The sequence below is a fragment of the Arvicola amphibius genome, chromosome 10 (genome assembly GCF_903992535.2).
Source record: "Arvicola amphibius chromosome 10, mArvAmp1.2, whole genome shotgun sequence".
NCBI lineage: Eukaryota > Metazoa > Chordata > Mammalia > Rodentia > Cricetidae > Arvicola > Arvicola amphibius.
The window spans coordinates 108,463,939-108,490,027 of record NC_052056.1 but is presented as its reverse complement, the minus strand read 5'-3'; the positions used below and the strand labels follow the sequence as shown (position 1 = coordinate 108,490,027).

Below are 26,089 nucleotides of genomic sequence, written 5' to 3'. Positions count from 1 at the left end.
CGGCAAGGTGTCCCCAGGCTAAAAAAGAACCATGGCTAGGTGACAACCCCAAGATTGCAGAAGCTCAGGTCAGTTTGTCCCTACAGGATCCTCTCTCAGTAGCCTTACTTCCAAGGAAGGATTGGGAATCACCCTTGACCCCAGCTCAGAGTGGGGTGAAAGCAGGACTTGGAGGCCAGCTATAGGCTGTTCTGTGCAGCAAGGCCAGTGTGTCATGAGTCTCTCTCTGTCCCGCCACCCAGCTCCCAACAAAATGACATGGAAACGTATAATTAATTATGAAAGCTCAGCCTATAGCTTAGGCTTGTCCCACTAGCTCTTATAACTTAAATTAATCCACTTATATTCATCTACATTTTTGCCTCATGGCTTTTTACCTATTTTTCACCTCGCACCTCCTGTTTCCTCTCCATGTCCTCTGGCATCTCTCCTTTGCCTAGATTCATCTCCTCTTCCTCTCTCCTGGAAGTCCTGCCTAACCTCTTCTTGCCTAGCTATTGGCCATTCATCTCTTTATTAAACCAATCAACTTGATAAAGACACGTCTTCACAGTGTACAAAAAAGGTTATTCTACAAAACTAGTGAGATCCAGGCCTGAGTCCTTTCTCACGCAGCTGGACCATTCTCCTCTGTGCAGCCATGATGTATGATCCTGCTTATATGCATACACTCGTGTGCACACACTCCTGTGGACACTAGCACACACATGCTCACACCTATACTCATATACTAACACTCACACTTGCATGCTTATACACTCACTTACATGCCACTCGTTCCCATGCCCACACATACCCAGCCGCTTTCCTCAGACAGCAAGTGCAGGCATTGGTCCAGAGTAGAGTTCCTGGACTCTAGCCCATCGGGTTGTAAGATGTGTTTGTGTTTCCTGTTAATTCCTTGAAGAGGCTGTCATTTTTAAAAATACAAAATGGGTTAGACAGGTGATTCAGTGGCTAAGATCACTGGTTGCTCTTCAAGAGGACCCAAGTTTAATTCCTGGCACCCTCATAGCAGCTCACAGCCCTCTGTAACTCTAGTTCCAGGGGGATACAACGCACTCTTCTGGCCTCTACAGGCACTACATACAAGTGGCTCTCAGACATACATGCAGACGAAACACCTATACATAAGTAAAAAAAAAATTAAAAACATGCAACAAAGTCAACAATTAAGCATCATGACATACACGCACATGAGTGTGCACACACACACACACAATTGACTTTTCTTCCACCTTTATCAGCAAACAGTAAGTAGGCATCTTTTTTTCTGGGTGCCATGCTGAATGCCAGTCAAGAACATAACAGAACCTTGATCCTGCTTTCCAGGGCTCGTGGTCCAGCAGACAGGTCCAGCAGAGCTAATGACTTTGGTCACAGAGGCATTGACCCAGGGCAGAAGGTAGTGGTGAGCTATTCCTGGCTGATTGACAGCTGTCAGTCAGTACCCTGACATCGCCATGGACAATCTCCATCTCTGCCTCGAGAAGGCAGCCTCTCCTGTGCCCCTCTAGCAGCCTGCCCACACTGCCCACCACCTCCCTCCTTTCTACTCCAGCCTCTGCCTTTGCTCTGCGTACAAGTTCCACCTCCCCTTACCCAGCAGAGTCCTGTGAGCCCTGGTCCGCTGCCCACCAGGCAGCTTTGAGTGTCACTGATAGGCCTGCTGCCTGACCATCATTCTCCCCCATGCAGACAACTGTCGGAGGAGAATGCTAACCTCCAGGAATATGTGGAGAAAGAGACCCAGGAAAAGAAGAGACTGAGCCGAACCAATGAAGAACTACTTTGGAAGCTCCAGACTGGGGACCCCACCAGCCCGATTAAATTGTCCCCGACGTCCCCAGTGTATAGAGGCTCCTCCTCTGGACCGTCCTCTCCAGCCAGAGTTGGCACCACACCTAGATGACATCGCTTTGCCACCTCCAGGAGCTCAGGCTTCTGTCCATCTGAGGGAGTGCTGGCCAGGTGCTGGCGGCCATCCTGTGCGCATGCTCAGTAGCTGCATGTGCGTCTTAGGCAGCGTCCTCTCTGACCCCCGTGTGAGACCGTCCTGGTATTGACGCTTAGAAAGGTGTAAGCAGCAGAGTCCGGTGTCCCAACATGTTTTAGTGTAGTTAGAGGCTAAAGAGAAACAACGCCATTTGTTCTTGACAAATGAGCTTTCACAGCGGACGTTTAGGTCGGTTACAAACAGCTCCGATTGGAATGCACAAAACCCTCCTTATACGACCGCGTGGGTATATTCAGACACGTGAGTATACACACGTGGAGATTCTGAATTGCATTTTTTATAACATGATGGGCTGACATATTTTAGTGACAGTCAGCAGTTTTCTAAGTTGTGCCTAAGAATTATTGGGAAATGAAAATGCATTTCTATCTAGTTTCCTGGAAATATTTCTACCCCAAATAGAAGGAGAAAAAAAAAGAAAAAAAAAAGATAGAAGCATTTCTGTCTGCCACCGAGTGGTGCCGTGCTTAACACAAACACCAGCGATTTGTAGATGGTGACTACCTTTGGAGCAATTAGCTTCTTAGTCTATTGAGGTGGGGTCCCTGTTACCCCATTGCAGGATTTAGTTGTGACTCTGCCCATCCTGAGAGGATGAAACAAAAGTAGCTGGGGCGGATGGGGACACCAAGGGGTCGAGTGGTTTGGCCAATGTTTTTCCCATTAGTGATTCATGATAGTTTTGGAAATACCAGTTTAGCTTCCTCTCCACCCCCCACCTAAATAGCATCTCCGAGTCCATCATTAAGCTATTATTGAATCCTTAGGAAGATACGGAGGAGTGTGACCTTTGTAATAAGGGTGAGCATGAACTTGGAAGAAAGCAATACCCTGCACGGTAATTCATCCTCATGAAAGAAGAATGCTGATAGAGGCCACATTCGACCAGGCGCGGAATAAGGACGTGGGCTCCTGTCACTGGCTTTCATAGGCAACACTCCCCCACCTCCATTTTCAGTTTGGTTCTTTGACTCAACCCCATCACCACCACACATCAAGATGGCTCAGGGGTTCTAGTCAGGGCTTCCAGAAATCAACCTTTCAGTCTGGGGGTGGGGGTAGGGGCCCAGTTCTAAAGGTGCTAGATCATGTCCTTTCTGATGGAGGATCACCAGGGCTGCCCCTGGCTGAGGTCCCATCTTAGCCCCGGAAGGCTCTCCCAAATAAGGGAGGCCAGTGTAACAGCCAGCCAGTGGCCAGCAGCCGCTGGACTGGTCTTTGTCTCTAATATGGTAGAATTAGAACATGAAAGGTATTCGTGTAGTGCTATGAAAGATTAGAAGCATGACCCACAGAAGAGACGTAGTGTATCAGTCAGCACAGTGGTGATAATGATACCTTTGTTTCCTGTATGTGACAAAGACCCTTCACTTCCTAAGCATGGGCCTGTCTTTGAGCATGTCCAAGATGAGAAGAGCCATTGAGCCAGAAAGAAAGAGCCTGGGGACGGTGTCAGCTTGTCCAAGGACACACATAGCCAACACTGAGGCAAATGTGGGGTCTACAGCCCTCCTGCGGCTCCAAGTCTGGAGGGCTTCCTGGTCTCAGGTGCATGTGCCTGTAGCCAACCTCCACGGGCCTTGCCCATTCTGGAGACATCCACAGTAGAGACACACTGAAGAAACAGGTCCTTTGCCTTCGGCTCTGCATGATACTGGGATACTGAGTTGGGCATCCCATAAGAGTAGCTCATGATACTGGGATACTGAGTTGGGCATCCCATAAGAGTAGCTCATGCCATGTCGATTCAACACACAGTTCTTTATTCTTTTAGCAGGCCCAACCTGCAGATATAAGTTTGGTGGCTGCTTAGCTCTCCGGATTAGGACCTGCCTCCACAGCTGCACCTGTGGACGGCGGGTCCTCAGCAATACAGACTTTAATGTGAGTATAGAATGTGGTACAGTATATTAGACTGTTGTGGTCAAAGTGGTAGCGATGTTAGAGCTATATACCCTCACTAGGTGGACTAGAGCTTTGCCCTAATCAGCCTCGACCTTGGGCACTTGAACCAATTTCCCCATGGCCCTGGCTTTGTTTCTCCATCACAGACACCTCTCACGTATGGTGCCACACTTGAACTGAGTCCTGAGATTCAGGCGGCCCGAGCTGCTGTGCCTCTTCCATGATCCTCCTGTCTCTATGCTGCTGTGATCTAGACCTCTCAAGTGTGGGAATCGGTGTCTGGCCTCATCCCCAGGCTGGGACACTGCGTCCTCCCCTCCTGCCGCAGACAGATCTACCGAACAGTGCTAGGCTCTTGACGGAGCCAGGAGGTCCTGCTGACCTGCTCCCACTGCCTCTCCACAGGCTGGGACCAGGTTCTGGTGATGTCAGGTTGGGTCTGGGGCTCAGGGGTCTGGTACTCTGGGATTAGTTGAAGGGGCACAATGTTCTTTTTCCTGCCCCTCCAGTTTCTGTGTTCCATATTTGTGTTGAACTCTAAAGCTTATTAAAAACGAATCTGAGGAATTTTCCATGATATCCGTGTGGTGTGTGTAACTGGAGACATGTCCTGTTCAGGCTCGAGATGCCGGGCAATGAAGCAAAGGTATATTTATACCCCTTTCTGGGTGTGCCAGAGTTGATGGCCACCAAGAAAAGTCTAGCGACTCCTCTGCTCCCAGACTCAGCAAGTCCAAAGCTTGTACTTTCCCTACAGCCCACCATCTGGGAACCAAGCCTATGATCCTATGGGCTTATTCTTACTCAAACCACCACAAGTGGTCAGGTGCACATTTGTTCATTTCCGTCTGGAGTCAGCCACCCTTCCCCTCTCACCAGCCGTCCACTGTGGATTATGGCCGTTTATCCAACCTAGCCTGACCCCACAGTGTCCCACAGGTGCTGGCATTACCTGGGGGGGAGTCACGGGGGAGACCCAAATTTTCCAGTTCCCTGTATTCAGTTTGGTGGAATGTGTGGGAATGGCAGAGAGACTGTAACTAGGGGTCCCTGTGGTCATGGCACTTCCTGGCCCTATGATGAAGCCCCCAGGGTCTCCTGAAGGCCAGTCAAGCTTCCCGAATTATTGATAGAAACCTAATGATTGATGCCCGGCTTGTCACCAGGTCCTGTACTCTTAGTTTCTCCAGGGATATAGTGTGTCCCCACATTTTAGTACCCCTTGTCCATTGTTCTCATGCCCACCCTGTGTGACACCACCACCTGTGTTTATCAAGGGTTTGGGTGGTGACCCAGCCCCTGGCATGTTCAGGAAATGAGATTGACACCAGGGTGGGAAACTGTGTTCCCGCCCATGGCTGATTCACTGCAGGCAGAGGGAACTTGGGACTCGAACCCCTCATCACCTTTTCTGAACCAAGGAGCTTTGACGATTCCAGAATACCTGTATCACATCCAGTAGGACCCCGTCAGATGGCACCCTCCCTATGGTTAGCATCAGAGGTCACTCTCAAAGGAGGTGCCACATTAGTGGATGGTATCAATGGACAACCATGGTCTTCTGCCTCCCCGGGCTCTCGTGCATGGTGATGGGGTCTGGAGCCTGCCCACTCTGGGGTCTGCATCAGCTGTGCGCATGTGTGCACATGCCTCTTTAGACTATATTTCTAGGTTGGTGGGCAAGCTTAACACAGTAAACTGAAAGGGCTGGTCCCTTTGAGCAAGGGCTGACAGGCTACAACAGCCATTTCCACTCCTGCCCACTGCAGCCTTATGTTCTGCCCAGGTCTGTGTAGTTGGCAGACAAGGAAACTCTCTGGGCTATGGGGCCATACAGATTCTTCCAGTTCATAGAATACCGAGCCAGAGGGGACAGATATGACTCACCGGAAGTGTTTCATAACCAAATGGTGTGAAGGGACGTTTGCTCCCACAGGACGTCCTATCTGGACCCCACAAAGGAAAGGGTTTTCTGGAAACTGCTGATGCCTTTGCATGCCTTTCAAGTCTATGAGCACAGTACCCAGTGTCACCCACTAGATGGCACTGGGGAGCTGCAGGAGCTGGGACCCACACTGCATTTAGCTCAATTCAAACTGACCAGAAGTGGTAGCCTTCTGGGGGTGGGGAGGGTAGGGAAGAGTTTGAGACAGGGTTTCTCTGTATGGCCCTGGCTGGCCTTGAACTCACAGAGATCCACCTGCCTGTGCTTCCCAAGTGCTGGGATTAAAGGCGTGCGCCACCCCATGCCTAGCTGACAGCTTCCTTCTGACTGAACTTCAGGATCAAGACACTGTGCCTATTTTTCGGTTCTAGGATGCATGGGGTGTTCTCTGGGTGACTGTTGTGAGGTGGGACTGGACTGATTCTTGCACCCCCATAAGCTGTATCCAACAGTAACTGCACCACAGTAGAGGCACCCTGTACCCCCAACACTGCCTGAGCTCAGGGAGCTGCTTCCTCAGGTCAGCCCACTCAAGCATGGCTTTGGCAGGCCTTGCTCTTTTCCCCCATTCCCTCTGCCTTGCTAAAAACCTTTAGATTACATTCCTAAAGCTAGCCACCAAGGTCTATTCCCTTATTTGGCTACTTCCTTCTCCTGAGACTGACTACCAAGGTCCAGCTATTATACTACTTTGATAAGTATTGAAATCCAACAGTCATAAGCCCCTCTGGCTCACCTAATTAACATGTTCAACTAAAATTAAATAAATGCCTCATCCTAACACGGGGTTTTCCTTTTTACCTTTATAAACCAGCATGTGCCTATGGGTCACGGCTTTCTCCTCTCTAATCTTTCCCTCCTGGGGCAAATGAATCTCCTTTGTGTTGAGAACTTGGTCTTGGGGGTGCTGAGTCAATACTTTAACTTGCAGTCAAGGGATACTAGGTGTGTGATGTGTACCCTTCTCGATATATGCCTGACACTTAGACTTGGTGCCTGGTGCCAGAAATACACCCCTGGGTGTCTGCCACCACCGTCAACTCGGAAAGCACCAAGGATAAAGCTCAGCTTCCAGCCTATGAACCACTGTTCTCCAAGTAGGGCCTGAAGTCCAATTGGCGGGACTTGCCTCCTGTGCTATAAATGAATGAATGGATGGTTAGTGTGCCCTTCCCTAGAGCGCCAGGGAGTCAGATATCAATCATCCTTAGATGCATTACAATCTTAGGCCCAGCCTGTGCTCTGCACAAAACTGTTTCCTCCAAGACGGTGTGCGTTGCAGCCAGGACTACTCTCTGGTGTCTGTGGGCTGGGGGGATTTTGCTGAGACCAAAGTCCTCTAGTTTAAGATGGATGGCTGATGAACCCTAAGTCCAGGTGAGTCTGGAGGGGTTAAATGGAGAGACAGCAAGAATCTAGAAGGACAGGCCTAAAGTCTTCCCCAAATGACTTCTAGAAAAATCGAGGCCATAGTAGCATAGCCACCGGCTGCGCGCAACGCAGAAGAAAGATACTGAAGGTGCCGAGCAGGCCCTTGACTCTTCAGACTGGAACAGGCTCAGGAACCGGCCAAGAGCTGCTAGGATACCCGAGATCACACAGTGTGCGTGGAAGCCAGACAGAATTTATTAGCATCTGCAAAAGCATGAGAGAAGGTACCACAAAATAGCTTTGATTTTATAACACGGACTTACGGGAGGGGGGGTTGCCAGTGTACAATGTCTTCAGCAACGAGGGGAAACATAAGTTTCACATTTTTAAAAAGGTCATGGATGACACTTGCACTTGGCCTTAAAATAAAATAGAATTAAACCATGAGGATCCAGCAGAGACCAGCTTGATTTACAGTTAGCATCAGTCTTAATCTAACGTTACCGTTATAAGAAACTGCAAGAAGACTATTAGAAAAATAGAACCTTAAACAAGCAAAAAAATATATACAATTTACATAATGAAAAACCACACATAACTTTTAATAACGGCTCCATGTTCAGTAGAAGGAAAAAAATTGTCCTGGAGAAACCACAACTATTCTGGTTTGATAATAAACCAACCCCCATCGGTATCATGACCCTTTGTGATCTTCTACCCATCGAAGCTGCAAGGCACAAACGAAGCAGGAAATATCTTAAATACATATGTATATATATATTATAACTTCTCAAATGGGAAAATAAGTCCCAAACTCAAAAAGCTTGGCAAGGAACACGAAAGTATCCCTTGTCAATAAATTAGTCCATACATGTCTTCCTAAACCTTGCTTCCTGGCCCCGCTGGGCATGCCAGCACCCTGAGAATATGCCTGGATATGATCTTTCATCTCCCCTGGGCTTTTTAGCCAGCCATTCAGCACATGTAACAGAATGGTCCAGGAGGGCCCCCCTTGGTCACTGTGCCCCAAAACCATTGGCCACGCCATATTCCCTAGCTCAAATGGAGCAGTGGGTACAGAAAGACTGGATTCAAGTGAGGGAGGTAAAACCCAGTTGGTAAAGTTTTTTGCCTTTAAAAAAAATAAAAATTCATCACAACCAAATTGGCCTCAGGAGTGTAGCGAGTCAGACAGCTTGCTCTCCTTCAAGGAGCCTTATGTACAATCTTCTCATTACGACAGCAAACATAAGGTTCAAATTACATAAAATAACTGTACATAACATACATTCAACTCAGAATTTGAATTCCGTAACAGTTCCCATGTTTCATGTATTCTCTGGCCAGCGACTCCCTTCGCTAGGAGCTCAATCAGATGTGGACTCCAACTTCCTTTTCCCACCACCAATACCCCAAGGGATGGGCATCCTGGCACTTCGATCCCCACTAAGATTCCTTAGTGCTTGGATGCTAACAGTTAGCTCTTAGTAAATAAGATTTAAGTATCTGTGGGGACATAAGGCATTCAAGTCAGAAAGGATGGGCCCTAGCGAGAGCCAGACATGAATATTTTCATTGTAGGTAGGTACACAGGTCAGCAGTGCCTGTGACTTTGCCGACAGGTATGGGTGGGCCTGTGGGGCATGCCTGCACTTACCCCAGGAACCCAGTTTCTCACACTGCTGCTTCCAAGCTTCATCCTGTGTTAGACGAGCTCCTCTTGAGAGGGGACTGTAAATGCTAGCCAATTCAGGTCTGCCTTCTGAACGTACTCACGAATTTCCCAACCCTATGCATGAAAAGCAGCAGGCAGTAGACAGGGTGGAGTAGATTACATAGTCCCTTGGTGTGCTCACACCGGCTGAGCCAAATGTGCAGGAGGGAGGGTATCCAACCCTTGACCACTAAGGGCAGGTGGAGAAGCCTGATGTCCCCCATAGTCTTGTGGTCACTTCTGGCCACCAAGACATGGTGTCCAAACCAGCTCATCAGCTCAGGGGACTGGATGGCTGTCTGATGGACATATGAGATGATGCCACTGTAAAGCCGAACTGTGAGCAACCGAGAACAGTATAAGCCCAGCGAACTTCCAGAGAAGTGTCCTGGACAGGACTCGACTTTTTCTTTGTTTGCAAAGTAAACTCACAACGGCCTGGCTGTAGGGTGCGGGCAGGGATGGGGGGTATGGGAATGGGTACATACACATACTTCCACACATATACAGAGGGCCCTGTGTCTCCATAAAAAACATCCCCTTCCTCCATCAGGGTCACCTTCTGGAAGGTGGAGACATCTTGTACCCCACTCCTAAGCAGAGTTCCTTGGATACTGGCTTCTTCATGAGCTTAGACCCAGAGACAGGAGGGGCACAAACTTATGGAAAAACGGGTCTTTCCAATGTGAATACTCTAGGTGGGGATAAACGAGACATGGGGATATGTTTCTAGAATGTCTAAGTCCCAACTAGGTAGGAAATACTGGCCAAGCCGGACAACAGAGTGAGACCTTTCTGTGGGTAGGGGGCTAAGAGACGGACACCACCTGGTTCTGAGGGATTGTCGTCAGCGTCTGTTGTTTTGGTTATTGGCTTGCGCATTTTTCTTTCAGGAGAAAGGAACTGTAGTGTGACAAGAAGCGTAGTGGAGGTGCCCTCCAGGGACCGCTCTGTGTGCCGAGGCTCCTGGGCCTCCCTCCCAAAACAGCTCCTCTGGCGACCACCCACTCTTAGGAAAAAAGCACACTGGCCAATCGCTTACTAAGCAAGCCACCCTTGAGCATCTTTTTCTGACTAAGAAGTGGGTAAAGGATGCCGCCCACAACCGGGGCCAGCGTGTGCTTCTGCGTTCTGCGGTGGCAGGACAGACCTGCCACCGTTAGTGAGGTCCTCAGAAGAGATGGTGGCGGATTGAGTCCCTCAGCACACCTTCCCGCTTGGTAGGTGACAGGCTGCAGGCTGAGATGTCATTGTAAACACGAGGTTACGCTGCTTTAGACAGGAAGGTTTCACCCAGAAAGCAGTGACAGGTAAGCGGGAGTAGTGGCTTACACCTCTAATCTTAGCATCAGGAGGCTGAGGCAGAGGCTAGCCTGGGCTATAATACTTAAATCTAAGCCAGCTACAGAGTGAAACCTTATCCCTGAAGGGAAACTAAAGAAAGAAACTAAGGTTAAAAAAAAATTTTCTCCCGATACCTCACTGGGCACTCTCTTCATCTTTGTCTATGTAGAAAAATAATAAGGGAAAAAAATCAGACAGATACTTAACAGGCCCTAAGAAGACAACAGATAATCAAGACCTGAAAAAAATAAGTTAATATTTATCAAAAATATTTTTACAGCACCAATCTACATAAATTTAAATACCTATCTTTGGAAACTCAACCTTTAGGGTCTTACAATACTCCCTTTGAAATATTCTCAGACAGCCTGTGAGGCAAAGCACCCGGAAGGTGGCCAGAACCTGGACTGGCCACCCAGCTGCACTCCCTACTTTTCTGGAGTCCTGGGGACAGAAGCTGAGGTCCTGCATATGCTAGGCAAGTGCTATACCTATTGCCTGCAGCACGTGGGCTACACGCTATCCTGTGTTTCCAAGAACCTTCTAGAGCACCGGGAAGACATCGGTATACCCAGTCTGCTTCCACCAATCTCGTTTCAAAGGCCAGATAGGTAGGAAAGAAAGCTAGGCTTCAAAAACATCATTTACGCTAGCCTAAGACACTGGCCTTCCCCATTTCAACATGGGGGTGGGGGTGGGGGTGGGGGATTGGCTCTGAATGGCTCTGAAATGAGAATCCACTGGCATTTTCACTATCCTTGGTTTGTCTACAGAGTCCCTGATGCCCCACCCAGAGAGCTGAGGGTGTGGGGGAGGGGAAATGCAGGCAAACACAGGAAGCAAAAGGTCCAGGCCCGGTTGAAAAATCTCACCAGCAGCAGGCAAAGCCACCACAGCGCTTGAAAGAGAGAATACAAGAAGGATAGCAATGTCATGTGCAGACCACACGCCTTGAGCCACAAGCTGATGGCACTTGGCAATTAGCTGGCTGTTTTCCAAGTTAACATTAAGCCCCAGCTTAATCTGGTGGGGTGAGTCACAGCCCTCCTTACATGTAAGGGGCCACCAGGATGGCGTCAGTGGCCAGAGAAAGCGTCACAACCCCACATTGAGCGACCACCTGTCTGAAGAACCTTAGGCGACCTGAGAGCCTGACTCAATCCTGCTAAGACCTCATGTTCCAATAACTCAGGACAGTGAGGACAGATGCCAAGAGCCAGCCAGGAATGGAACTAGAGAATGTCCCCTAGTCCACGCGGGCAGAGCCGGCCTTCCCACCTTGACACCACTGATCCCTCTAGGGGTCTTCCGCCTTCTGTTCTTAAGACGAATGGCGTATACTGTGCTGGGGTCTGTCGCCATGTCAGAGGCCGGGAAAAGTTGTGTGTCTGAGGTCCAGACCTATCACCCCAGCCTGGAAGCAGTAAGATAAGAGTCAGTGCTTCCTCTTTAGGTACTCGGCAATTGATTGGCCATTGGGCAGCACTGCTGGGGACATGCCATCTCATAGGGTTAGTCTCGGATCTTGTGGCCGGTAGGCTGTCCTGACTGGGCTGATAGAAAGACGCTCTAAGGATCGGGAGTGTGCACATGAACAATAATACCAGGGTGGTCCCAGGGAGGCCTGCTTCCCAAGGAAGAGGAGAAGGGGGCCTTGCTTCTACTGGGGGCTGCAGCAGCGAAGAGTGCCCAGCTGGCAGGGAGGAGGGCTGCTTTCTTTGTTCATGGGGGATATGAGACCAAGGAGCTGTCTGGAAGTGACCAGGACCTCAGGAGCTGGCTGCAGAGCTGTCTGGCCGGGTTATGTCAGCTGTGGCTGAGGCTTCAGTCCAGCGCACAGCACCTTTGGTGACACCGGGGATGTGGACGGATCCTACGGCATGGGTGGAGAGAGTGTGAGGTCCCAGGCCTCTAGGGGCACCCCTCAACCGCTGCCACCTCGGTGGGTGGGGCTTCGCGTCATTTGCACTGGTTCAAGTTGCTGTCAGGAGTCCTTGCTGGGCCAGCAGCCAGGTTCGCCTCCTCGCTGTGCCACAGCCCATAACCGAAGTAGATGCTGAAGCCTACGGGTAGAGAGGGGAGCAGAGGTGAGAAGAAAGCAGGCAGGACTGTCAGACCCACACTGGCGTAGGAGCCACAGGGGGCTGCCCAAGTAGACCCGTAGAGGCAACCCAGGGCCCCAGGAGTGAGGTCAGTCACAGTGTCCTGCTTGCACGGTGGCAAAACTATGTAGGTGGTTACACACTGGCCTTCCTGAGTAGCAGGATGTTGGGCTGTTGTCTGCCACTAGGTGGCCTCAGAGTACCAGAGAGACACTGTTCCTTTCCAGGATGGGACTTCTAGCAGGTACTGTGCCTAGACTGGCTCATGGGCTCTGTTGGGTTTTTTTTTTTTTTTTTCCTAAGACTGGAGATGGCAGTCAGCAGGAAATGCAGCGAGCACAGGATGCACTGACCCAGCCCCCAGGGCTCCCCACATCAGCAGCAGTGGCGACTGTGAACGACCCACAAGGGACTGTGAGCACACGGCTCAGGGCCACCTGTGCAACCGACATAGGAACGCCGTCCCGAAGGGCTCAGCTGCCTGGAGTCCAGGAAAGGAGATCACACTCTACAACCCAGGCACCTCCACCACCGAGAAATGGGTCATAGTGGACAGTGGACAGCAAACGAGGTCCCTTTTCCCAGTCCATACAAAGAAAAGCCCTCTTTGTACTCATGAGCTTTCAGGGTCCCAGGACACACATCAAGGCTAGTCCCATGTCAGTCGTCCTGTCTTCCTCACCCCCTCCCCCAACTACCACAACCCAGGCACAGAATGAAAAGGACTGAAACCAGCACCTACAGCCAGCCCTAAGGTTAGATGCCTGGGGTGGAGGAATGGGGGCGGGGCCACACACCATCAGCCCCAGTGAAGGCTGCCCACCACCCCAGCAGTCAACCCCAAACAAGGTATTTGCCATCCCATCAGGAGCCTCCCGCTTGACAACACGCCCCACCACACACTGCCCTGCTTGCAGAGGTACTCTGTGTGAGGCACTCATAGGGAGGTACTGTACGATCCTAGAGTCCGTACAGACCAAGAGGTGCAACCTAGACTTTCTGTCTGGGGTAACTGGGGCTTTAGGAGTAAGTAGCCCTCATATCTCATGCTTTTTAAACTTAGAAAACAGCCTATTAAAAGTATCTGAAAGGGGAAGGTGGCCCCACAAACATAACAGGAGTTCAATGTTGTTTTAGAGCCAAGCCACTGACTACCCATGTGTCTTTGTGTTAGCCAAGGTGAGAGGAGGCAGGTTCTGCAACACGAGCTCTCCAGCTAAGAAGCAGGAGGGAAAGTGAGCAAGCCTATACAGTGGACTCCGAGAGAAGCTGGGATACTGAATGTGTGTCGTTCGGCAAAACCCATGGCCTCACGTACCTAGCAGCATCCACACTGCGAACCGGACCCAGGTGCCCTGATCCAGCTGCATCATGAGATAGACGTTCACGAAGATGCTCAAGACAGGAAGTATGGGGACAAAGGGTACCTGCAGAGAGACACGAGGCAGTATCAGATGAGAGGTGGCGTGCTCCAAAAAGAACTGCCCCATACATCCCTCGTAAGAGCCTAGAAGAGGGACATCCATTTTATCCCCAAGGTTAGACTGTTATTGTTGTCTGAAAACTGTAGCTGCCTCAGTCACCCCCAACACCAAGGAATGCCATGACATCAGGACATTTAATAAGAGGCCCTTGGAGATGAGGTGTGTATCCCACTAATTCAGTACTGGGAGACAGAGGGGTTCCTGTTTCTAGAGACATGCCCTGACTTAGCAAGTTATTTTGTGCTCCGAGGGTCCCCAAGCTTAAACGGTAAAATTCCCAGGACTGGCCAGTCACAAAGGCCCAGCTTTCTGGCAGAAAATGTCTGTGACCCATCAGTATATCCCCTACAGGCCTGCTCACCTTAAATGAGAGCTTGGTTTTGCTCTCAGGCTGCCTCCAGATGATGCCTGTCACGAGCATGCAGAGGAGGACTGACCCTGTCATCACAAAGACTGCCCACAGTGTCCCTTCAGCCAGGGCCTCTCTCGCAAGCACGGCCACAATGCACACAATGACGATAAGAACGGCTAAAAGAGAGAAAAAGAAGAGTGGGGAAGAACGGCCATACATACCATAGATCTCCCCAAATCTCTCAAAAGGAGACTGCATCCGGGTCATGAGTTAAATGAGAATGAAAAGCTGGTGCCACTCATCTTTCCCACCTTCTTCCCCATCCCAACCCTGCTCTCATCCCTGTGGACCAGAAGCCACAGGGCACCAAGACAGACCTCAAACTCCTTCCCAGGAAAAGGGGAGCTCTTACCTAGGAGACTGGCTGAAACATTCACAATTAGCCCTGAGAATTTGGATGGTTCCATATTCTTGGGTGAGAGGACGGTTTTCAGAGAAAACTTCTCGGCTACTGGTAAAAAGCCCGTCTGCGAGTCACTGGCACTGACCTCATTCTGGTCTACTTGATCTAACTCGTCGGTGGTTCTGGCCATCTGGTATACCAGGTTAGGTTGTTCTGGTTGGTACCTGTAAAGACACGCCCATGGCACGAGTGCTGTTACCTGCTTTTGTTTCCATTCCCAGTCCCACATGGAGGCTCACCACCTCCTCGAGCACCAGCACATATGTAGTGAACAGGTGTAGGCAGGCAAAATACTCATATGCATAAAATAGTAAAACTAAATCTAAATAAAATTGCAGGTGGAGCTCTATGAGTCCAAGGCCAGTCTGGTCTATAGAGCCAGTTCCAGGACAGCCAGGACTACAACAGAGAAACCCTGTCTCAAAAAGCCAAAATGGAAAAGAAAAGACACACATGCCCGGTGTGGTTGTGCACGCTTTTAATCCCAGTACTCAGGAGGCAGAGGCAGGTGTGTATCTCTGTGAGTTTGACGCCAGCCTGGTCTACAGAGTGAGTTCCAGGCTGCCAAGGCTGTTACACAGAGAAACCCTGCCCACCCTTCTGCGCCCCTCAAAACAAAAGGACACACATGTCAGTTTAAGTTCTCAATGAGCCTTCAAAGATAAGGACATGGGCTGTAAATGGGTAGAGAACGGTGCAGTCTCTAGCAATATAAGAACAAAAGACAGATCAAGTTTTTCCACTTTGGGTCAATACTCAACCTTGGTGTCCCACTTTGGGTGTAACAATGGGGCGACCACAGAAAAGCAGTCCAGTGAAATGTCCCAGAGAGGTTCTCTTGATCAAGGAAAGTAGCAGTGACCCTTGGATGTGACAATGTTAGGGCCCTTCTCGCCAAACCATTGTCCAGAGCTCAAAGTGAGGACAAAGATAAGAAGCGGTAACGCGGGGATTCCACTTGCTACAGGAAGCTGGAGAATCGTTGACCACAGGCTGGCGGGTGGGCAAGCTCTGTCTGCATGACCTAACAGGACGAAGCTATTCTAAATCCTAGAGTAACTGCAGAGCCAGATAAGAATTAAGATGGTGGCATGACTTCCAAGACACGAGCTACCTGGAGATGAGACCTGTTTACACGAGGGCGGGTCCTTGCCTCAACCAGACAGGCTCTCGCCAGCTTTTAGAAGCAGGGTACCTTGTGAACGGCTTTGCGGGTAATCAGTTCCAAGTACCAGAAGAGTGTGCAGCAAGACAGCTAACCGTTCTTCCCATAGACTCACCTATGCCTGGTGATTTGGCCAATTAAGGAAGTGGGTGGAGCTCAGGGAACACATTAGTGTGGAGCCCCTAGAACTGAATTAGGGGGTCCATGAACTTGCCTAAGCTGACCCTGCCAAGTCACTAGTAGGGGCCAGCCTAAGTGTTATGGAAATTGGGTGCTGGGAGAAAATGAAGCTATTTGCCTTCTAAGAGGAAACGCCTTAAGAGAAGAAAGCTCTGGCTGAGTGATAAAAGCAGTCGTTGTGAATACATGTTCTCATGACAAATGCCACCTCTGGCCGTCCTTAGAGCAGATCCCTGTTCCTCCACGTCCAAGCAAAGATGGAGCCCAGGCCCATGCTCTGGGAAGCTCTGGGTGGATGAGACACCGTGGATCCAAGCTCTTGTACCTCTAAAGCCAATTTAATGCTACTGCCCTCAAAAGATAACCAACTGGAATCCAGTGTCCCTGAAAGTTACACCACACCACGTCAGGGGACAGAAGCATCATACTGGCCCGGTTTCATAGGCCTTAGATTCTGCTGATACACTCTGGGAGTAGCCCCCAGGGTCATCTCTGCCGGCAATTGGGCCAACCGAAGTCACTGCCCTAAGCCTTTTAAATTTCGGATCCCAGACTCAGAACAATGCTGGTGCTACAGACTTGTCTTTAACCTTCTAGCATTTAGCCACAGAAAATAAAGGACATGATAGGAGGAACCGGCTTATGTGTGGGAAGGGGGCAGGGCACACGGATGAGATGACAATGAGACACATGGGGGACGGAGCACTGACCACATTGTACTTTCTACTCAGCAGCCTCCAATTAAGCTAATATAACCTGAATATTACAGCTTATAAACTCATACACCATTTGTCAGAAGGGCTAAAACACCCATAATGGGGCCGTCTAAGGTTTGTCATGGAAACCAAGAAAGCCATACCTACCTTAAGACCAACACACAGGCTGCCACCAGAGAATAAGCCAGGAGAGTGCCAATGGACATGAGGTCTACCAGGTCCTTCAATTCAAAGAGGAAGGCCATCACAGCTGGGGAGAAGACAGACATCAGGGTTGCGAGTGGCCCTCGGCCCATTCTTATAGTTAGAACTACCCCTCATCTGTAATCTGGGGTACACCCAGCCCCACCCTCACTCAGCCTGACCATGAGAAAAACATTGCTCAGTTGAAGACAGGCTCAAGTTGAAAAAGTTCTCAAGAAATAGAAACAATTAACATTAACACTTGCACAGAGTACTTTCTTCTTCCTCCTCCTGCTCCACCTTCCGGTTAATCTTCTTCTTCTTTTTTTTTTTTTTCGAGACAGGGTTTCCCTGTAGTTTTCTAGAGCCTGTCCTGGAACTAGCTCTTGTAGACCAGGCTGGCCTCGAACTCAGAGATCCACCTGCCTCTCCCTCCCGAGTGCTGGGATTAAAGGCGTGCGCCACCACCGCCCGGCTCCGGTTAATCTTCTAAGTCAACCCAACACTACAGACGAATACTGTACGTTAGCAAGTTCAGCCAAGAGTTTATAATTAGTGGATGGAAGACCCAGAATCTGCATCAGATTCTTATTGTTCTTTCGTCTCTCTCTCTCTCTTCTTCAAGACAGGGTTTCTCTGTGTTAAAAACCCTGGCTGTCCTGGAACTCGCTATGTAGACCAGGCTGGCCTTGAACTCACTGAGATCCACCCGCCTCTGCCTCCCACGTATGCCACCACTGCCCAGCTTGTATCAGATTCTTCCAACTCTGGCCCCGCTGTGACTTCTGCCACATGTTGGTGACTCATGGACAGCCACATCCACGCGCCCATCTATATATCTATCACCTACCCATTCATCTTCCCCGTCTATCCATATTTATCTGTATTCCTCCATCTGCTCACATGTCTCTCTTCCGTCTGGGCATCGACCCTCCATCATTCACCCACTCATCTTCCCTTCCTGCATCCATCCGCACTCTATTCCCACATGCACCTATCCATCATTGTTCCATCCATCCTACCATAGCCATTAACCACTCAGGCCTCCTCCACCCACCACCCACCCACCCAGCCAGCACTGTTGAAGAGTTCTAGGTACCCAGCCTTGCAGAGGGCAGACCACGGTGTCTGGCCTGCTAGCGCCTGCTAGCGTATCACCTAAAGACACATGTATCAGGAGATAATGGGGATGGGAGGTCCCAGAAGCTCCTACCCTAGGCAGGTAAGTAAGGAGGGAAAACAGTCATCCTCACATGTGAAAAGTTCCCTAAATGGTACTATCCCCGACACCAAACCAACCTTGCAATCCTGCCACCCAACTTTGGCCTTTAGGAGAACTGAACACAGGTGCTGGGAAAGTCTGGGTCCATGGTACAGCACGAGCCTAGTAAATGCAAGCTCAGTCTCCAGTGGCAGGATAAACGTGTGTTTGTTTAACAAGCCCCTGTGTGTCTATTAATGTCAATGAATAATGCCAGTGTTCCCATTTAAACAATAATTGGGCAGGATCTACTTTGGGATATTTTCAAGTCACACGCAAATCAATACGAAGTAAAGCAGACCACGACACTATCAATTTCCCATAAACATCTCTGTTCCTGAAGTCCCACCAGATCGATGCAAGCTAAACAAATTTAAGTTGATGATGAATACTAAGATCAGAGAGTAGTGGATATAATATATAATCGGAACACCTTCTGCCCGTGCATGCCATGCCTGCCTCCACTCTTGGTCACAGAGAAGCCCAAACTGCTACCCTGTGAGGTGATTTTAGAATACCAAATGTTAATCCCACCAAAGGTGGGGTAATGGACAGACACTTGGCTTGACGAGTGTGTGCACTTTCAAGTCATCTGAAAGGTCATCGGTGGACCTCCCTTATGAGTACAGCAAGGAAACCGTATCAAATTATGTGGGAACTGAACAAATTACTCAGTCACTTGAGTCATATTGTGACCCGGTGCCCAGAACCTGACTACTATAATTACATGCAGAAATATTGGTAAATAATTTTGTTTTCTTTTTTAATATAATAATAGTCACAAAACTAAAATGCTTTACTAAGGTATACATACTAATAAAACTAGTAAATCATTTGTTCATTTAAGAGGGTCAATTGTCAGTCAGGTGGTGGTGTTGCATGCCTTTAATCCCAGTGCTCAAGAGGCAGAAACAGGAAGCTCTCTGTGAGTTCGAGGCCAACCTGCTCAAAAAAGTGAGCTTCAGGACAGCCAAGGCTACACAGAGAAACCCTGTTCTGAAAATCCATAGATGGCAGATGAAGACAGACAGTCAGTCGCCTGACTAGTTGCCATTTGACATGACACTAAGATACAACTTGTGTGGTATCATGAGTCCCAATCAAAGAAGACCCTGGTGCTGGTTGGGTTCTGTAGGAAACTTCTTCTGGCATGGATACAAACAGGAATCAGGAGCAGCTCTGCCTTCCTGGGTGTGACCCTGGGTCACCACTTCTCTAGCTGAACAGTGGGCTCTAACCTCAGTCGTGAAAGGAAGAAATAACAGACTGCTGGACGCACGGCAGTGGGCATGCGGGCTTCCTTCGGGTCCCCCAATATTGCCCAAAGGTCCTTTAGTTTACAGAGTTCATCTGTCACAGCTACACATCCTGGGGATGAACATGATTGCAAAGGAAACTTCCTCTGCTCTGGCTCTATTGTTATTTGAGGGCAAACAGCATAACCCTACATATGCTCCCTGGGAAAAAGATGGTACAAGCTTTAAAAAAAAATGACTGAGCGAGGCATTCATGCTCCAGTGAATCTATAAGCTAAGATGCATGGACACTAGACTTTCTGGAGCTTACCCATAAGTCCTCTTGGCTTGGGTTATGCAAAAGGCCAGCTTACCAAATGCTACACAAGGAAATACTCAATAGGCAGGGAAGATGGGTGTCTTTGAAAGGATAGTCGTATGTGTGTGAGCTCTGCCTACAGAGATCACAGCAAAAGCTAAACTCTAAGAATAATTTTATCCCATTCTCTGGAAACCTGCCTTCTTTGTCTTTTATCAAACGTACAGTTATCTAGGGCTAGAGAGCTGGCTCAGCAGTTAAAAGCATTGGCTGCTCTTGTAGAGGACCCGAGCTCAGTTCCCAGCAAACACATGCTGGCTCACAACCATCTGGAACTCCAGTTCTGGGGGACCTGATGTCCTCTTCTGGCCTCCACGGGCACCAGTCACACACTGGGTGCACACACGTACAGTCAAAACACCTATACACATAAAATAAGTCTAAAAAAATGTTCTTTTAAAGGCAGTTATCTTTTAGTGAACCCCATTCTGAGTATAAAAAGCTGTAGTTTCGAAAGCGCTAACGGACGAGTTGCAGCTTTTTCACAGTTCATGTGGACAAGTAGACTTCTAGGTGTCACCCTAAGGATGCTGACTTAGCTGTTCAAACAGCAGAATGGGAAATGCGTCCCAGTGTTTACCAGCAATGGCGCCCGAGGTCAGCGTAGCAATCACTGGTGTCTTGGTCCTCTCGTTGACTCTGGCCAAATATTTAAACAGTAGTCCGTCCTCAGCCATAGCGTAGATAACTCGGGGCATGGGAAACATGGAGCCTAGGAGACTGGGTGAGAAAGAGGCAAAACACGTGAGTGAAAATATGGCACTGGCCAAAAAAGGCCTCGGAAGACCCAGGCGTGACCACCACCAAGGAGGGGTATCCGCCTGCACCAAGATCCACTCCTTCCATAATGCTTGTCACCCAAGGCTCTAGGGCTCAGCGCCCCACAGAACTCACACTGTAGATGTAAGAAAGAGCAACGAAAAGAACGGGAGCACCTAACAGAAGGGTGTGTGCAAACCAGGAGCAACATCCATGAGAGAGCGCTTGCACTGACACCTACAATCACTCCTGGCTGAGGCCAATCATTAGCAAACAGTTCCTGTTTACACAAGCTGGCGGGGAAGCACTGCAGGCGTGCAAGCGTTGCTGCGTGTTGCAGTTGGGGGTTATGTGCCTCATTAAAAGGCACCCACTCTTTACTTAAAGGAGCTTCTGCCTTACAGCCAAACTAGAGGCCAAAAGTACAGCGATCAAAGAGGGGGCCTGGTTCAGAGGTCAAAGTCAGGAGCAGGAAGCCATTTCCTTGCCAAGCATCATGCACAAAAGTTGGCCCCAGTTCTTCACAAAAGTACGGTGGCTTCCTCTTACCGAGTTTCACTTTCTGTAGTCAACGACAGGATGAATATTAGATGGAAAATTCCAGAAATATGCAATTGATAGTTTTACCTTTTTTAAAGGTCAGGACAAAATAATGCTTCTATTATACCCTTAGCTACTGGTGTTAATCTCACTGTGCCAAATTTACGTAGGGTTTGGAATGATCTATTGTTCCAGGAATCCATTAGAGGTCTCAAGTGTAGTTCCCCGTGGATAAAGGAGAACACCTGTATTAATAACACAAATAACTTATAGTAACAAAATGCAAAAGTCATACCATTGGCATTGGAGTGCTAGAACTGATACATAATGAGCCATACCATTGGCGTTGGGGTGCTCGGGTTGGTACACACAAGCCACACCACTGGCGGTGGGATGCTGGGGTTCGTACACACAAGCCACACCACTGGCGTTGGGGTGCTGGGGTTCGTACACACAAGCCACACCACTGGCATTGGGGTGCTTGGGGTTGGCGGGACTCAGGAAGCTGCTGCTCTCACCTGGCAGACAGTGCGCAAAGGGAGCCGACGGCCACTGCGTACTTAGCCCCTTCCCAGCCACTGTACTTGAAGGCACCAGGCAGTGGGCTGTCGGTGTCCAGGCAGCAGTAAGGCATCATGAGCGTGAGGGCTGCGGACACCCCGAAGTAAGCCACGAAGCAAATGAGGAGCGAGGCCACGATGCCCACGGGAATGGCCTTCTGGGGGTTCTTGACTTCTTCGCCTGGAAGCGGCAGATGTCAGTTGGTGAGGGAACCAGAGCAAGAGGCATCGCGTCCTCTACATGATCACACTAAAGCGCATGCCCCACAGGGCTCAGCCTGCCCTTCCTGTGACAGAGCAGGGCCCTGGGTAACGCCCGCCACACAACCACAGCCCGAGAGGGTGTTCCCGACCTCTCTATCACAGGTCAGCTAAGGGAGAGGCTCGTTTCCTTTGGCTGAGAGAAGCTGAGGCTCGAGGGAGCCTGACCTAGTCCGTCTGCCAGGACGTTGTTATTACAATGGCCTGGGCATGCAGATATGAAATCAGGCTGCAGCCGCACGGTCATTGTCCCCGCGCTAACGACACAGCCCTGCTGACGTCAATGATGTAATTTCCTGTCGGGCCCTGCTCCCAGGGGATGTCGGAAGGCAGCCGAGAGAGTGAGAAGAGATCAGCAGGAAACGACAGACCTCCACAGTTACTCCTGTGGGACCAGAGCGGCAAGTGGAGTGTGCCAACAGGAAAGGGATCACTGGCAGGGGTGGCAAGGGAGCAGGGACCCATGGGAGGGGAGTCCACATACCTGTGGTGGCGATGCAGTCGAAGCCCACGAAGGCATAGAAGCATGTGGCTGCCCCTGACAGGACGCCAGAGAACCCAAAGGGCATGAACCCTCCCTCACCATGTTTCACGTTTGTGTCACTACGGGGAAACGAAAGAGAAAAGAAAAAAAAAAAAACGCAAAGATTAGAACACCTGCTGCACAGCTTCATTTGGGGGATAGCGCTACTCTGAAAACAAAACAAAACAAAACAAAACAAAACAACACAGTGCTTAAACCTCCCAGTCCCCAGTCCCCCAGTGAGGGCGCTCAGAGGATAGCAGGCCTCTCCTCCCCAGGGCCCAGAGCCCCAATGGCACACACTATTAACCCTTCCAGAAACATTTTCTACGTAGAGACTTTGATAGGGAGAGGCGGGAGTCTGATGGGACACAGGCAAATTTCGACACTGTGTATGCGCTCTCTCTGGTCTTCTCCCCAGGAAACCATCAGCTGGGAATACTACTCTGACCCAGGCCCCGTATGCACCAGGAGCTTAAGTCTAAAACCAGACCTTTCTAAACAAGATAAGGTTTTACACAGGCAACTGATTTTCAGTCACCGTCCTATTCCTTGTGCTCCCGTGTAAATGGGGGGGGGGGGATTACTGCAGCTAAAGTGCAGGTGTTACCACTGAAGGCTTGCTCTCACAAAGACGGCCAGGGGTCCTCCACGTGAGGGGGGTCTGGGAAGGAGGAAGACGTGGGGCTGTCACTGAGGGACAGGCGACTTTATATGTGACTACACGGGGATGTTGTGAGAAAATGCAAATCTATAGCTGGAAAAAGGGAAATGAATAAATAAATTAAATAAGACCATTTATAGACCATGAAAATGGAAGAGCTGGGCGCCTGGCCTGTAGAAAGCCGCTCCTAGAGCCGCGGTCCCCTGTGGCCCAGCAGCCCCACCCAGGCAACAAATGTCGCCCTGTCTGGGAGGTGGGTCAGTGGGTGCTGTGGAAACCATCCCTGCGGCCGGCCAGTGACGGGGACAACTGGGAAACGCAATTACTGCTGCTAGCCCATGTGAGCTGCAATGACACACGTGAGCCACCAGGAAACAAGAAAAGTCCTCTCTGTCTCACTCCCGCCTGTAAATAGCAGCCAATGAAAGGCGACCTCCTCCGGAGTTTCCAAAGTCTACCGTGGCGCTTCAAAGCATATTTTGAGTTGGCTTCACTCCACCCTCAATTCACGCAGACCAATAAATGTGGCATAAATATAACTGACTCCAGGATGTTTGGGAATGAGGCAGTAAAAGTGCTCATTTCTCCACAGCAGAATTTATGAAAGGAAAGAAAATACTTTATTTGAACTGATCATTAGAGGATAGTAGCACTGGGAGTTTTGTGTATCTAATGCAACACCTTCCTGCTTCCATTGCAGTCGTAATAAAGGCTGTAGCCAGTGCCCAACGTGGTGTGCACGACTGCTCAGATCTCAAGCGCGGGGCAGCACTTCCCAGACTCCCCTGTAGCTACATGTGGCTACTCACTGGATCCTGGTGGAGGGAATGAAGACGGGGGTGGGGGGGTAGAAACGTGTGGATGGGCTGGGGTGGGGATGTGGAAGAGGCGTGCCGGGCTCACCTTCAGACACTGTGGGCATACCCTGTCTGTACCTTATTCTAGTTTCCCTTCTGGAAAAATCTAGGGTATGTTTGCACACCCCGTCCAGCACTAACGAGTGATAGACGCCAAAAGTCGTCATCACGCAGGACAGAACAAATGAAGACATCTGGGGTTCCAAGATGGCCAGCCGCTCTCAGAGAAAGCCACGGTGTCTCACAAAAGTCCCCTCATCGTGGCAATTTCAGCACTAGCCTTAATGAAAACAGAATCACAGACAACTTCCCCTTGTGTGTCCTGAGACACCAAGATGCATCTGAAAATTTGACCAAGATTAAAATGACGTTATAACCATTGGGCTTTGTTTCCTCAGTAACCGGAACTTGCAGAAGACACTGTAGTACAGCACTGAACACCTTTGGTCCCAGTACTTGGGAGGCAAAAGCAGGTGGATCGCTAGGAGTCGGAGGCTGGCTAGGTTTACACAGTAAATAAATACATTAATCAATTATCTTTTAAAAATAAAACTCTTTAGCTACTTCACTGGGAAAGGAAAGCAAAGCAAAGCACTTTTATAAGATACGTTAAAATCACGTAATAGTTAAAGGTATGTGTTATCCTACAAAGTGCATCAGCCAATACCTGTATGTGACCCCAAATACCAAATACGGAGAACTGTCGCATGCCAAAGGAACACATAAAACAAACTCACTTGTTCCTACAGAGAGGGCTGGATCTATTCCAGAAGTCCTCCTCCTTGAGCTGCCAGTTTTTAACGGACCCTTTGACGAATCCCGACACCATGATGAAGCACAGGACCAGGACGTTGATGCAGGTGAACACTTTGTTGACCATGGCTGACTCTTTGACACCAAGAGTTAACAAGCCTAAGAAAAGGCACAAACAGAAAGCCGTGTAGAAGTGTTAGCCAGGAGTTCTGTTCATTCGGGAACAGGGGACAAAGAGACAGGGGAGGAAGAAAACAATGGGCACGGGACCTCCGAAGAGCTCTGAGTCTCAGGGAGCATGGCTGAACTGTGTGTGGCTCTAGAAGCAGAAATCTAAACAACCACAGATAGTGCGGTGCTCGCGTTCCGGATCCTTAGGGATTGGAGGAGGGCACTGTGCTGCCCTAAAGGTCTGTAGAAGTCTGGACCGTGGCCTTCCATGACGAGCAAGCCCTTGGTGGAGGATGGGCAAAGGCTTGATCCATGCATCAAGCAGGGGAAAGAAACTATAAGGAAGTTAAAGGGAATTTATTCTCTCTGAGGAAGTGTCACTTGGTTCAATTTCTTGGTAGGATGAGAGGTCTCTGGATGAGGAATGGTGCAGGTTTATGTGGCGATACCAGTCATGATGGCAGTGACCAGTGTTCTAGGAACTGGTAACATATATGGTCCCTCCTCATACTTAGTATACGTAAAATAATGTTTAAGTTTGACCAGTTCTAGCTCATAAACTCACATTACAAACAAAACTGAATAATCAAGTGACCCCAAAACATCCTCACAGCCTTGGGACTCCCACACAGTTTGGAATTTTAAGCGCTCTCTCTCTCTCCCGCTCTCTCTCTCCCCCTCCCTCCCCCCCCCCCTCTCCTCTCTCCCTCCTCTCTCTCTCTCTCTCCTCTCTCTCCCTCCTCTCTCTCTCTCTCTCTCTCTCGTCTCTCTCTCTCGTCTCTCTCTCTCTCTCTCTCTCTCTCTCTCTCTCTCTCTCAGCGCTCATGTAGTTAAAGTATATTCCACTAGGTGGTGCTGTTGGGAGGCAGAGCACTTTCAGGAGGTAGGGTATACTGGGAGATCACAGTCATGGGGGCTGCCCTTGAAGGGAATTGTAGAATGTAGGGCAGGATGGGGTCCCTTCCTTTCTTTCTCTGTCCAGTCATGAATGAACAATTTGGCTCAGCCTCATGGTCGCATGACAACATTCCTTCACACTGCAGACCTGAAGGAACGGGGCAAACTGACCACAGACTGAAGCCTCAAACACTGTGAGCCTAAATAAACTGCATTTCTTGAGACAATGTGAACTACAGTGATAGAAAGACAGTTAACACGTGGCTAACTTGTGACAGACCTGAGATA

At 49.5% G+C, this 26,089-nt stretch overlaps 2 protein-coding genes across 4 annotated transcripts in view; one reads left to right on the top strand and one right to left on the bottom strand.

Annotated features, from left to right (window-relative positions):
• The window catches only part of Mtus2 (microtubule associated scaffold protein 2), a 239,542-nt gene extending 237,630 nt beyond the window's left edge, over positions 1 to 1,912 (top strand). For all 3 annotated transcript variants that reach the window (XM_038346058.1, XM_038346056.1, XM_038346059.1), the window contains one exon: positions 1,699 to 1,912. In XM_038346058.1, the coding sequence (XP_038201986.1) occupies positions 1,699 to 1,912 (214 nt within the window). The remainder of the gene's footprint in view (positions 1 to 1,698) is intronic.
• Positions 1,913 to 7,558: 5,646 nt separating this feature from the next.
• The window catches only part of Slc7a1 (solute carrier family 7 member 1), a 69,295-nt gene continuing 50,764 nt past the window's right edge, over positions 7,559 to 26,089 (bottom strand). The window contains exons 5-13 of the mRNA XM_038345370.1: positions 24,718 to 24,892; positions 22,421 to 22,539; positions 21,634 to 21,856; positions 20,397 to 20,536; positions 16,906 to 17,008; positions 14,647 to 14,861; positions 14,244 to 14,410; positions 13,717 to 13,825; positions 7,559 to 12,359 (exon numbers count right to left, since the gene is read on the bottom strand). Coding sequence (XP_038201298.1) covers positions 12,256 to 12,359; positions 13,717 to 13,825; positions 14,244 to 14,410; positions 14,647 to 14,861; positions 16,906 to 17,008; positions 20,397 to 20,536; positions 21,634 to 21,856; positions 22,421 to 22,539; positions 24,718 to 24,892 — 1,355 coding nt within the window. The 3' untranslated portion in view covers positions 7,559 to 12,255. The remainder of the gene's footprint in view (positions 12,360 to 13,716; positions 13,826 to 14,243; positions 14,411 to 14,646; positions 14,862 to 16,905; positions 17,009 to 20,396; positions 20,537 to 21,633; positions 21,857 to 22,420; positions 22,540 to 24,717; positions 24,893 to 26,089) is intronic.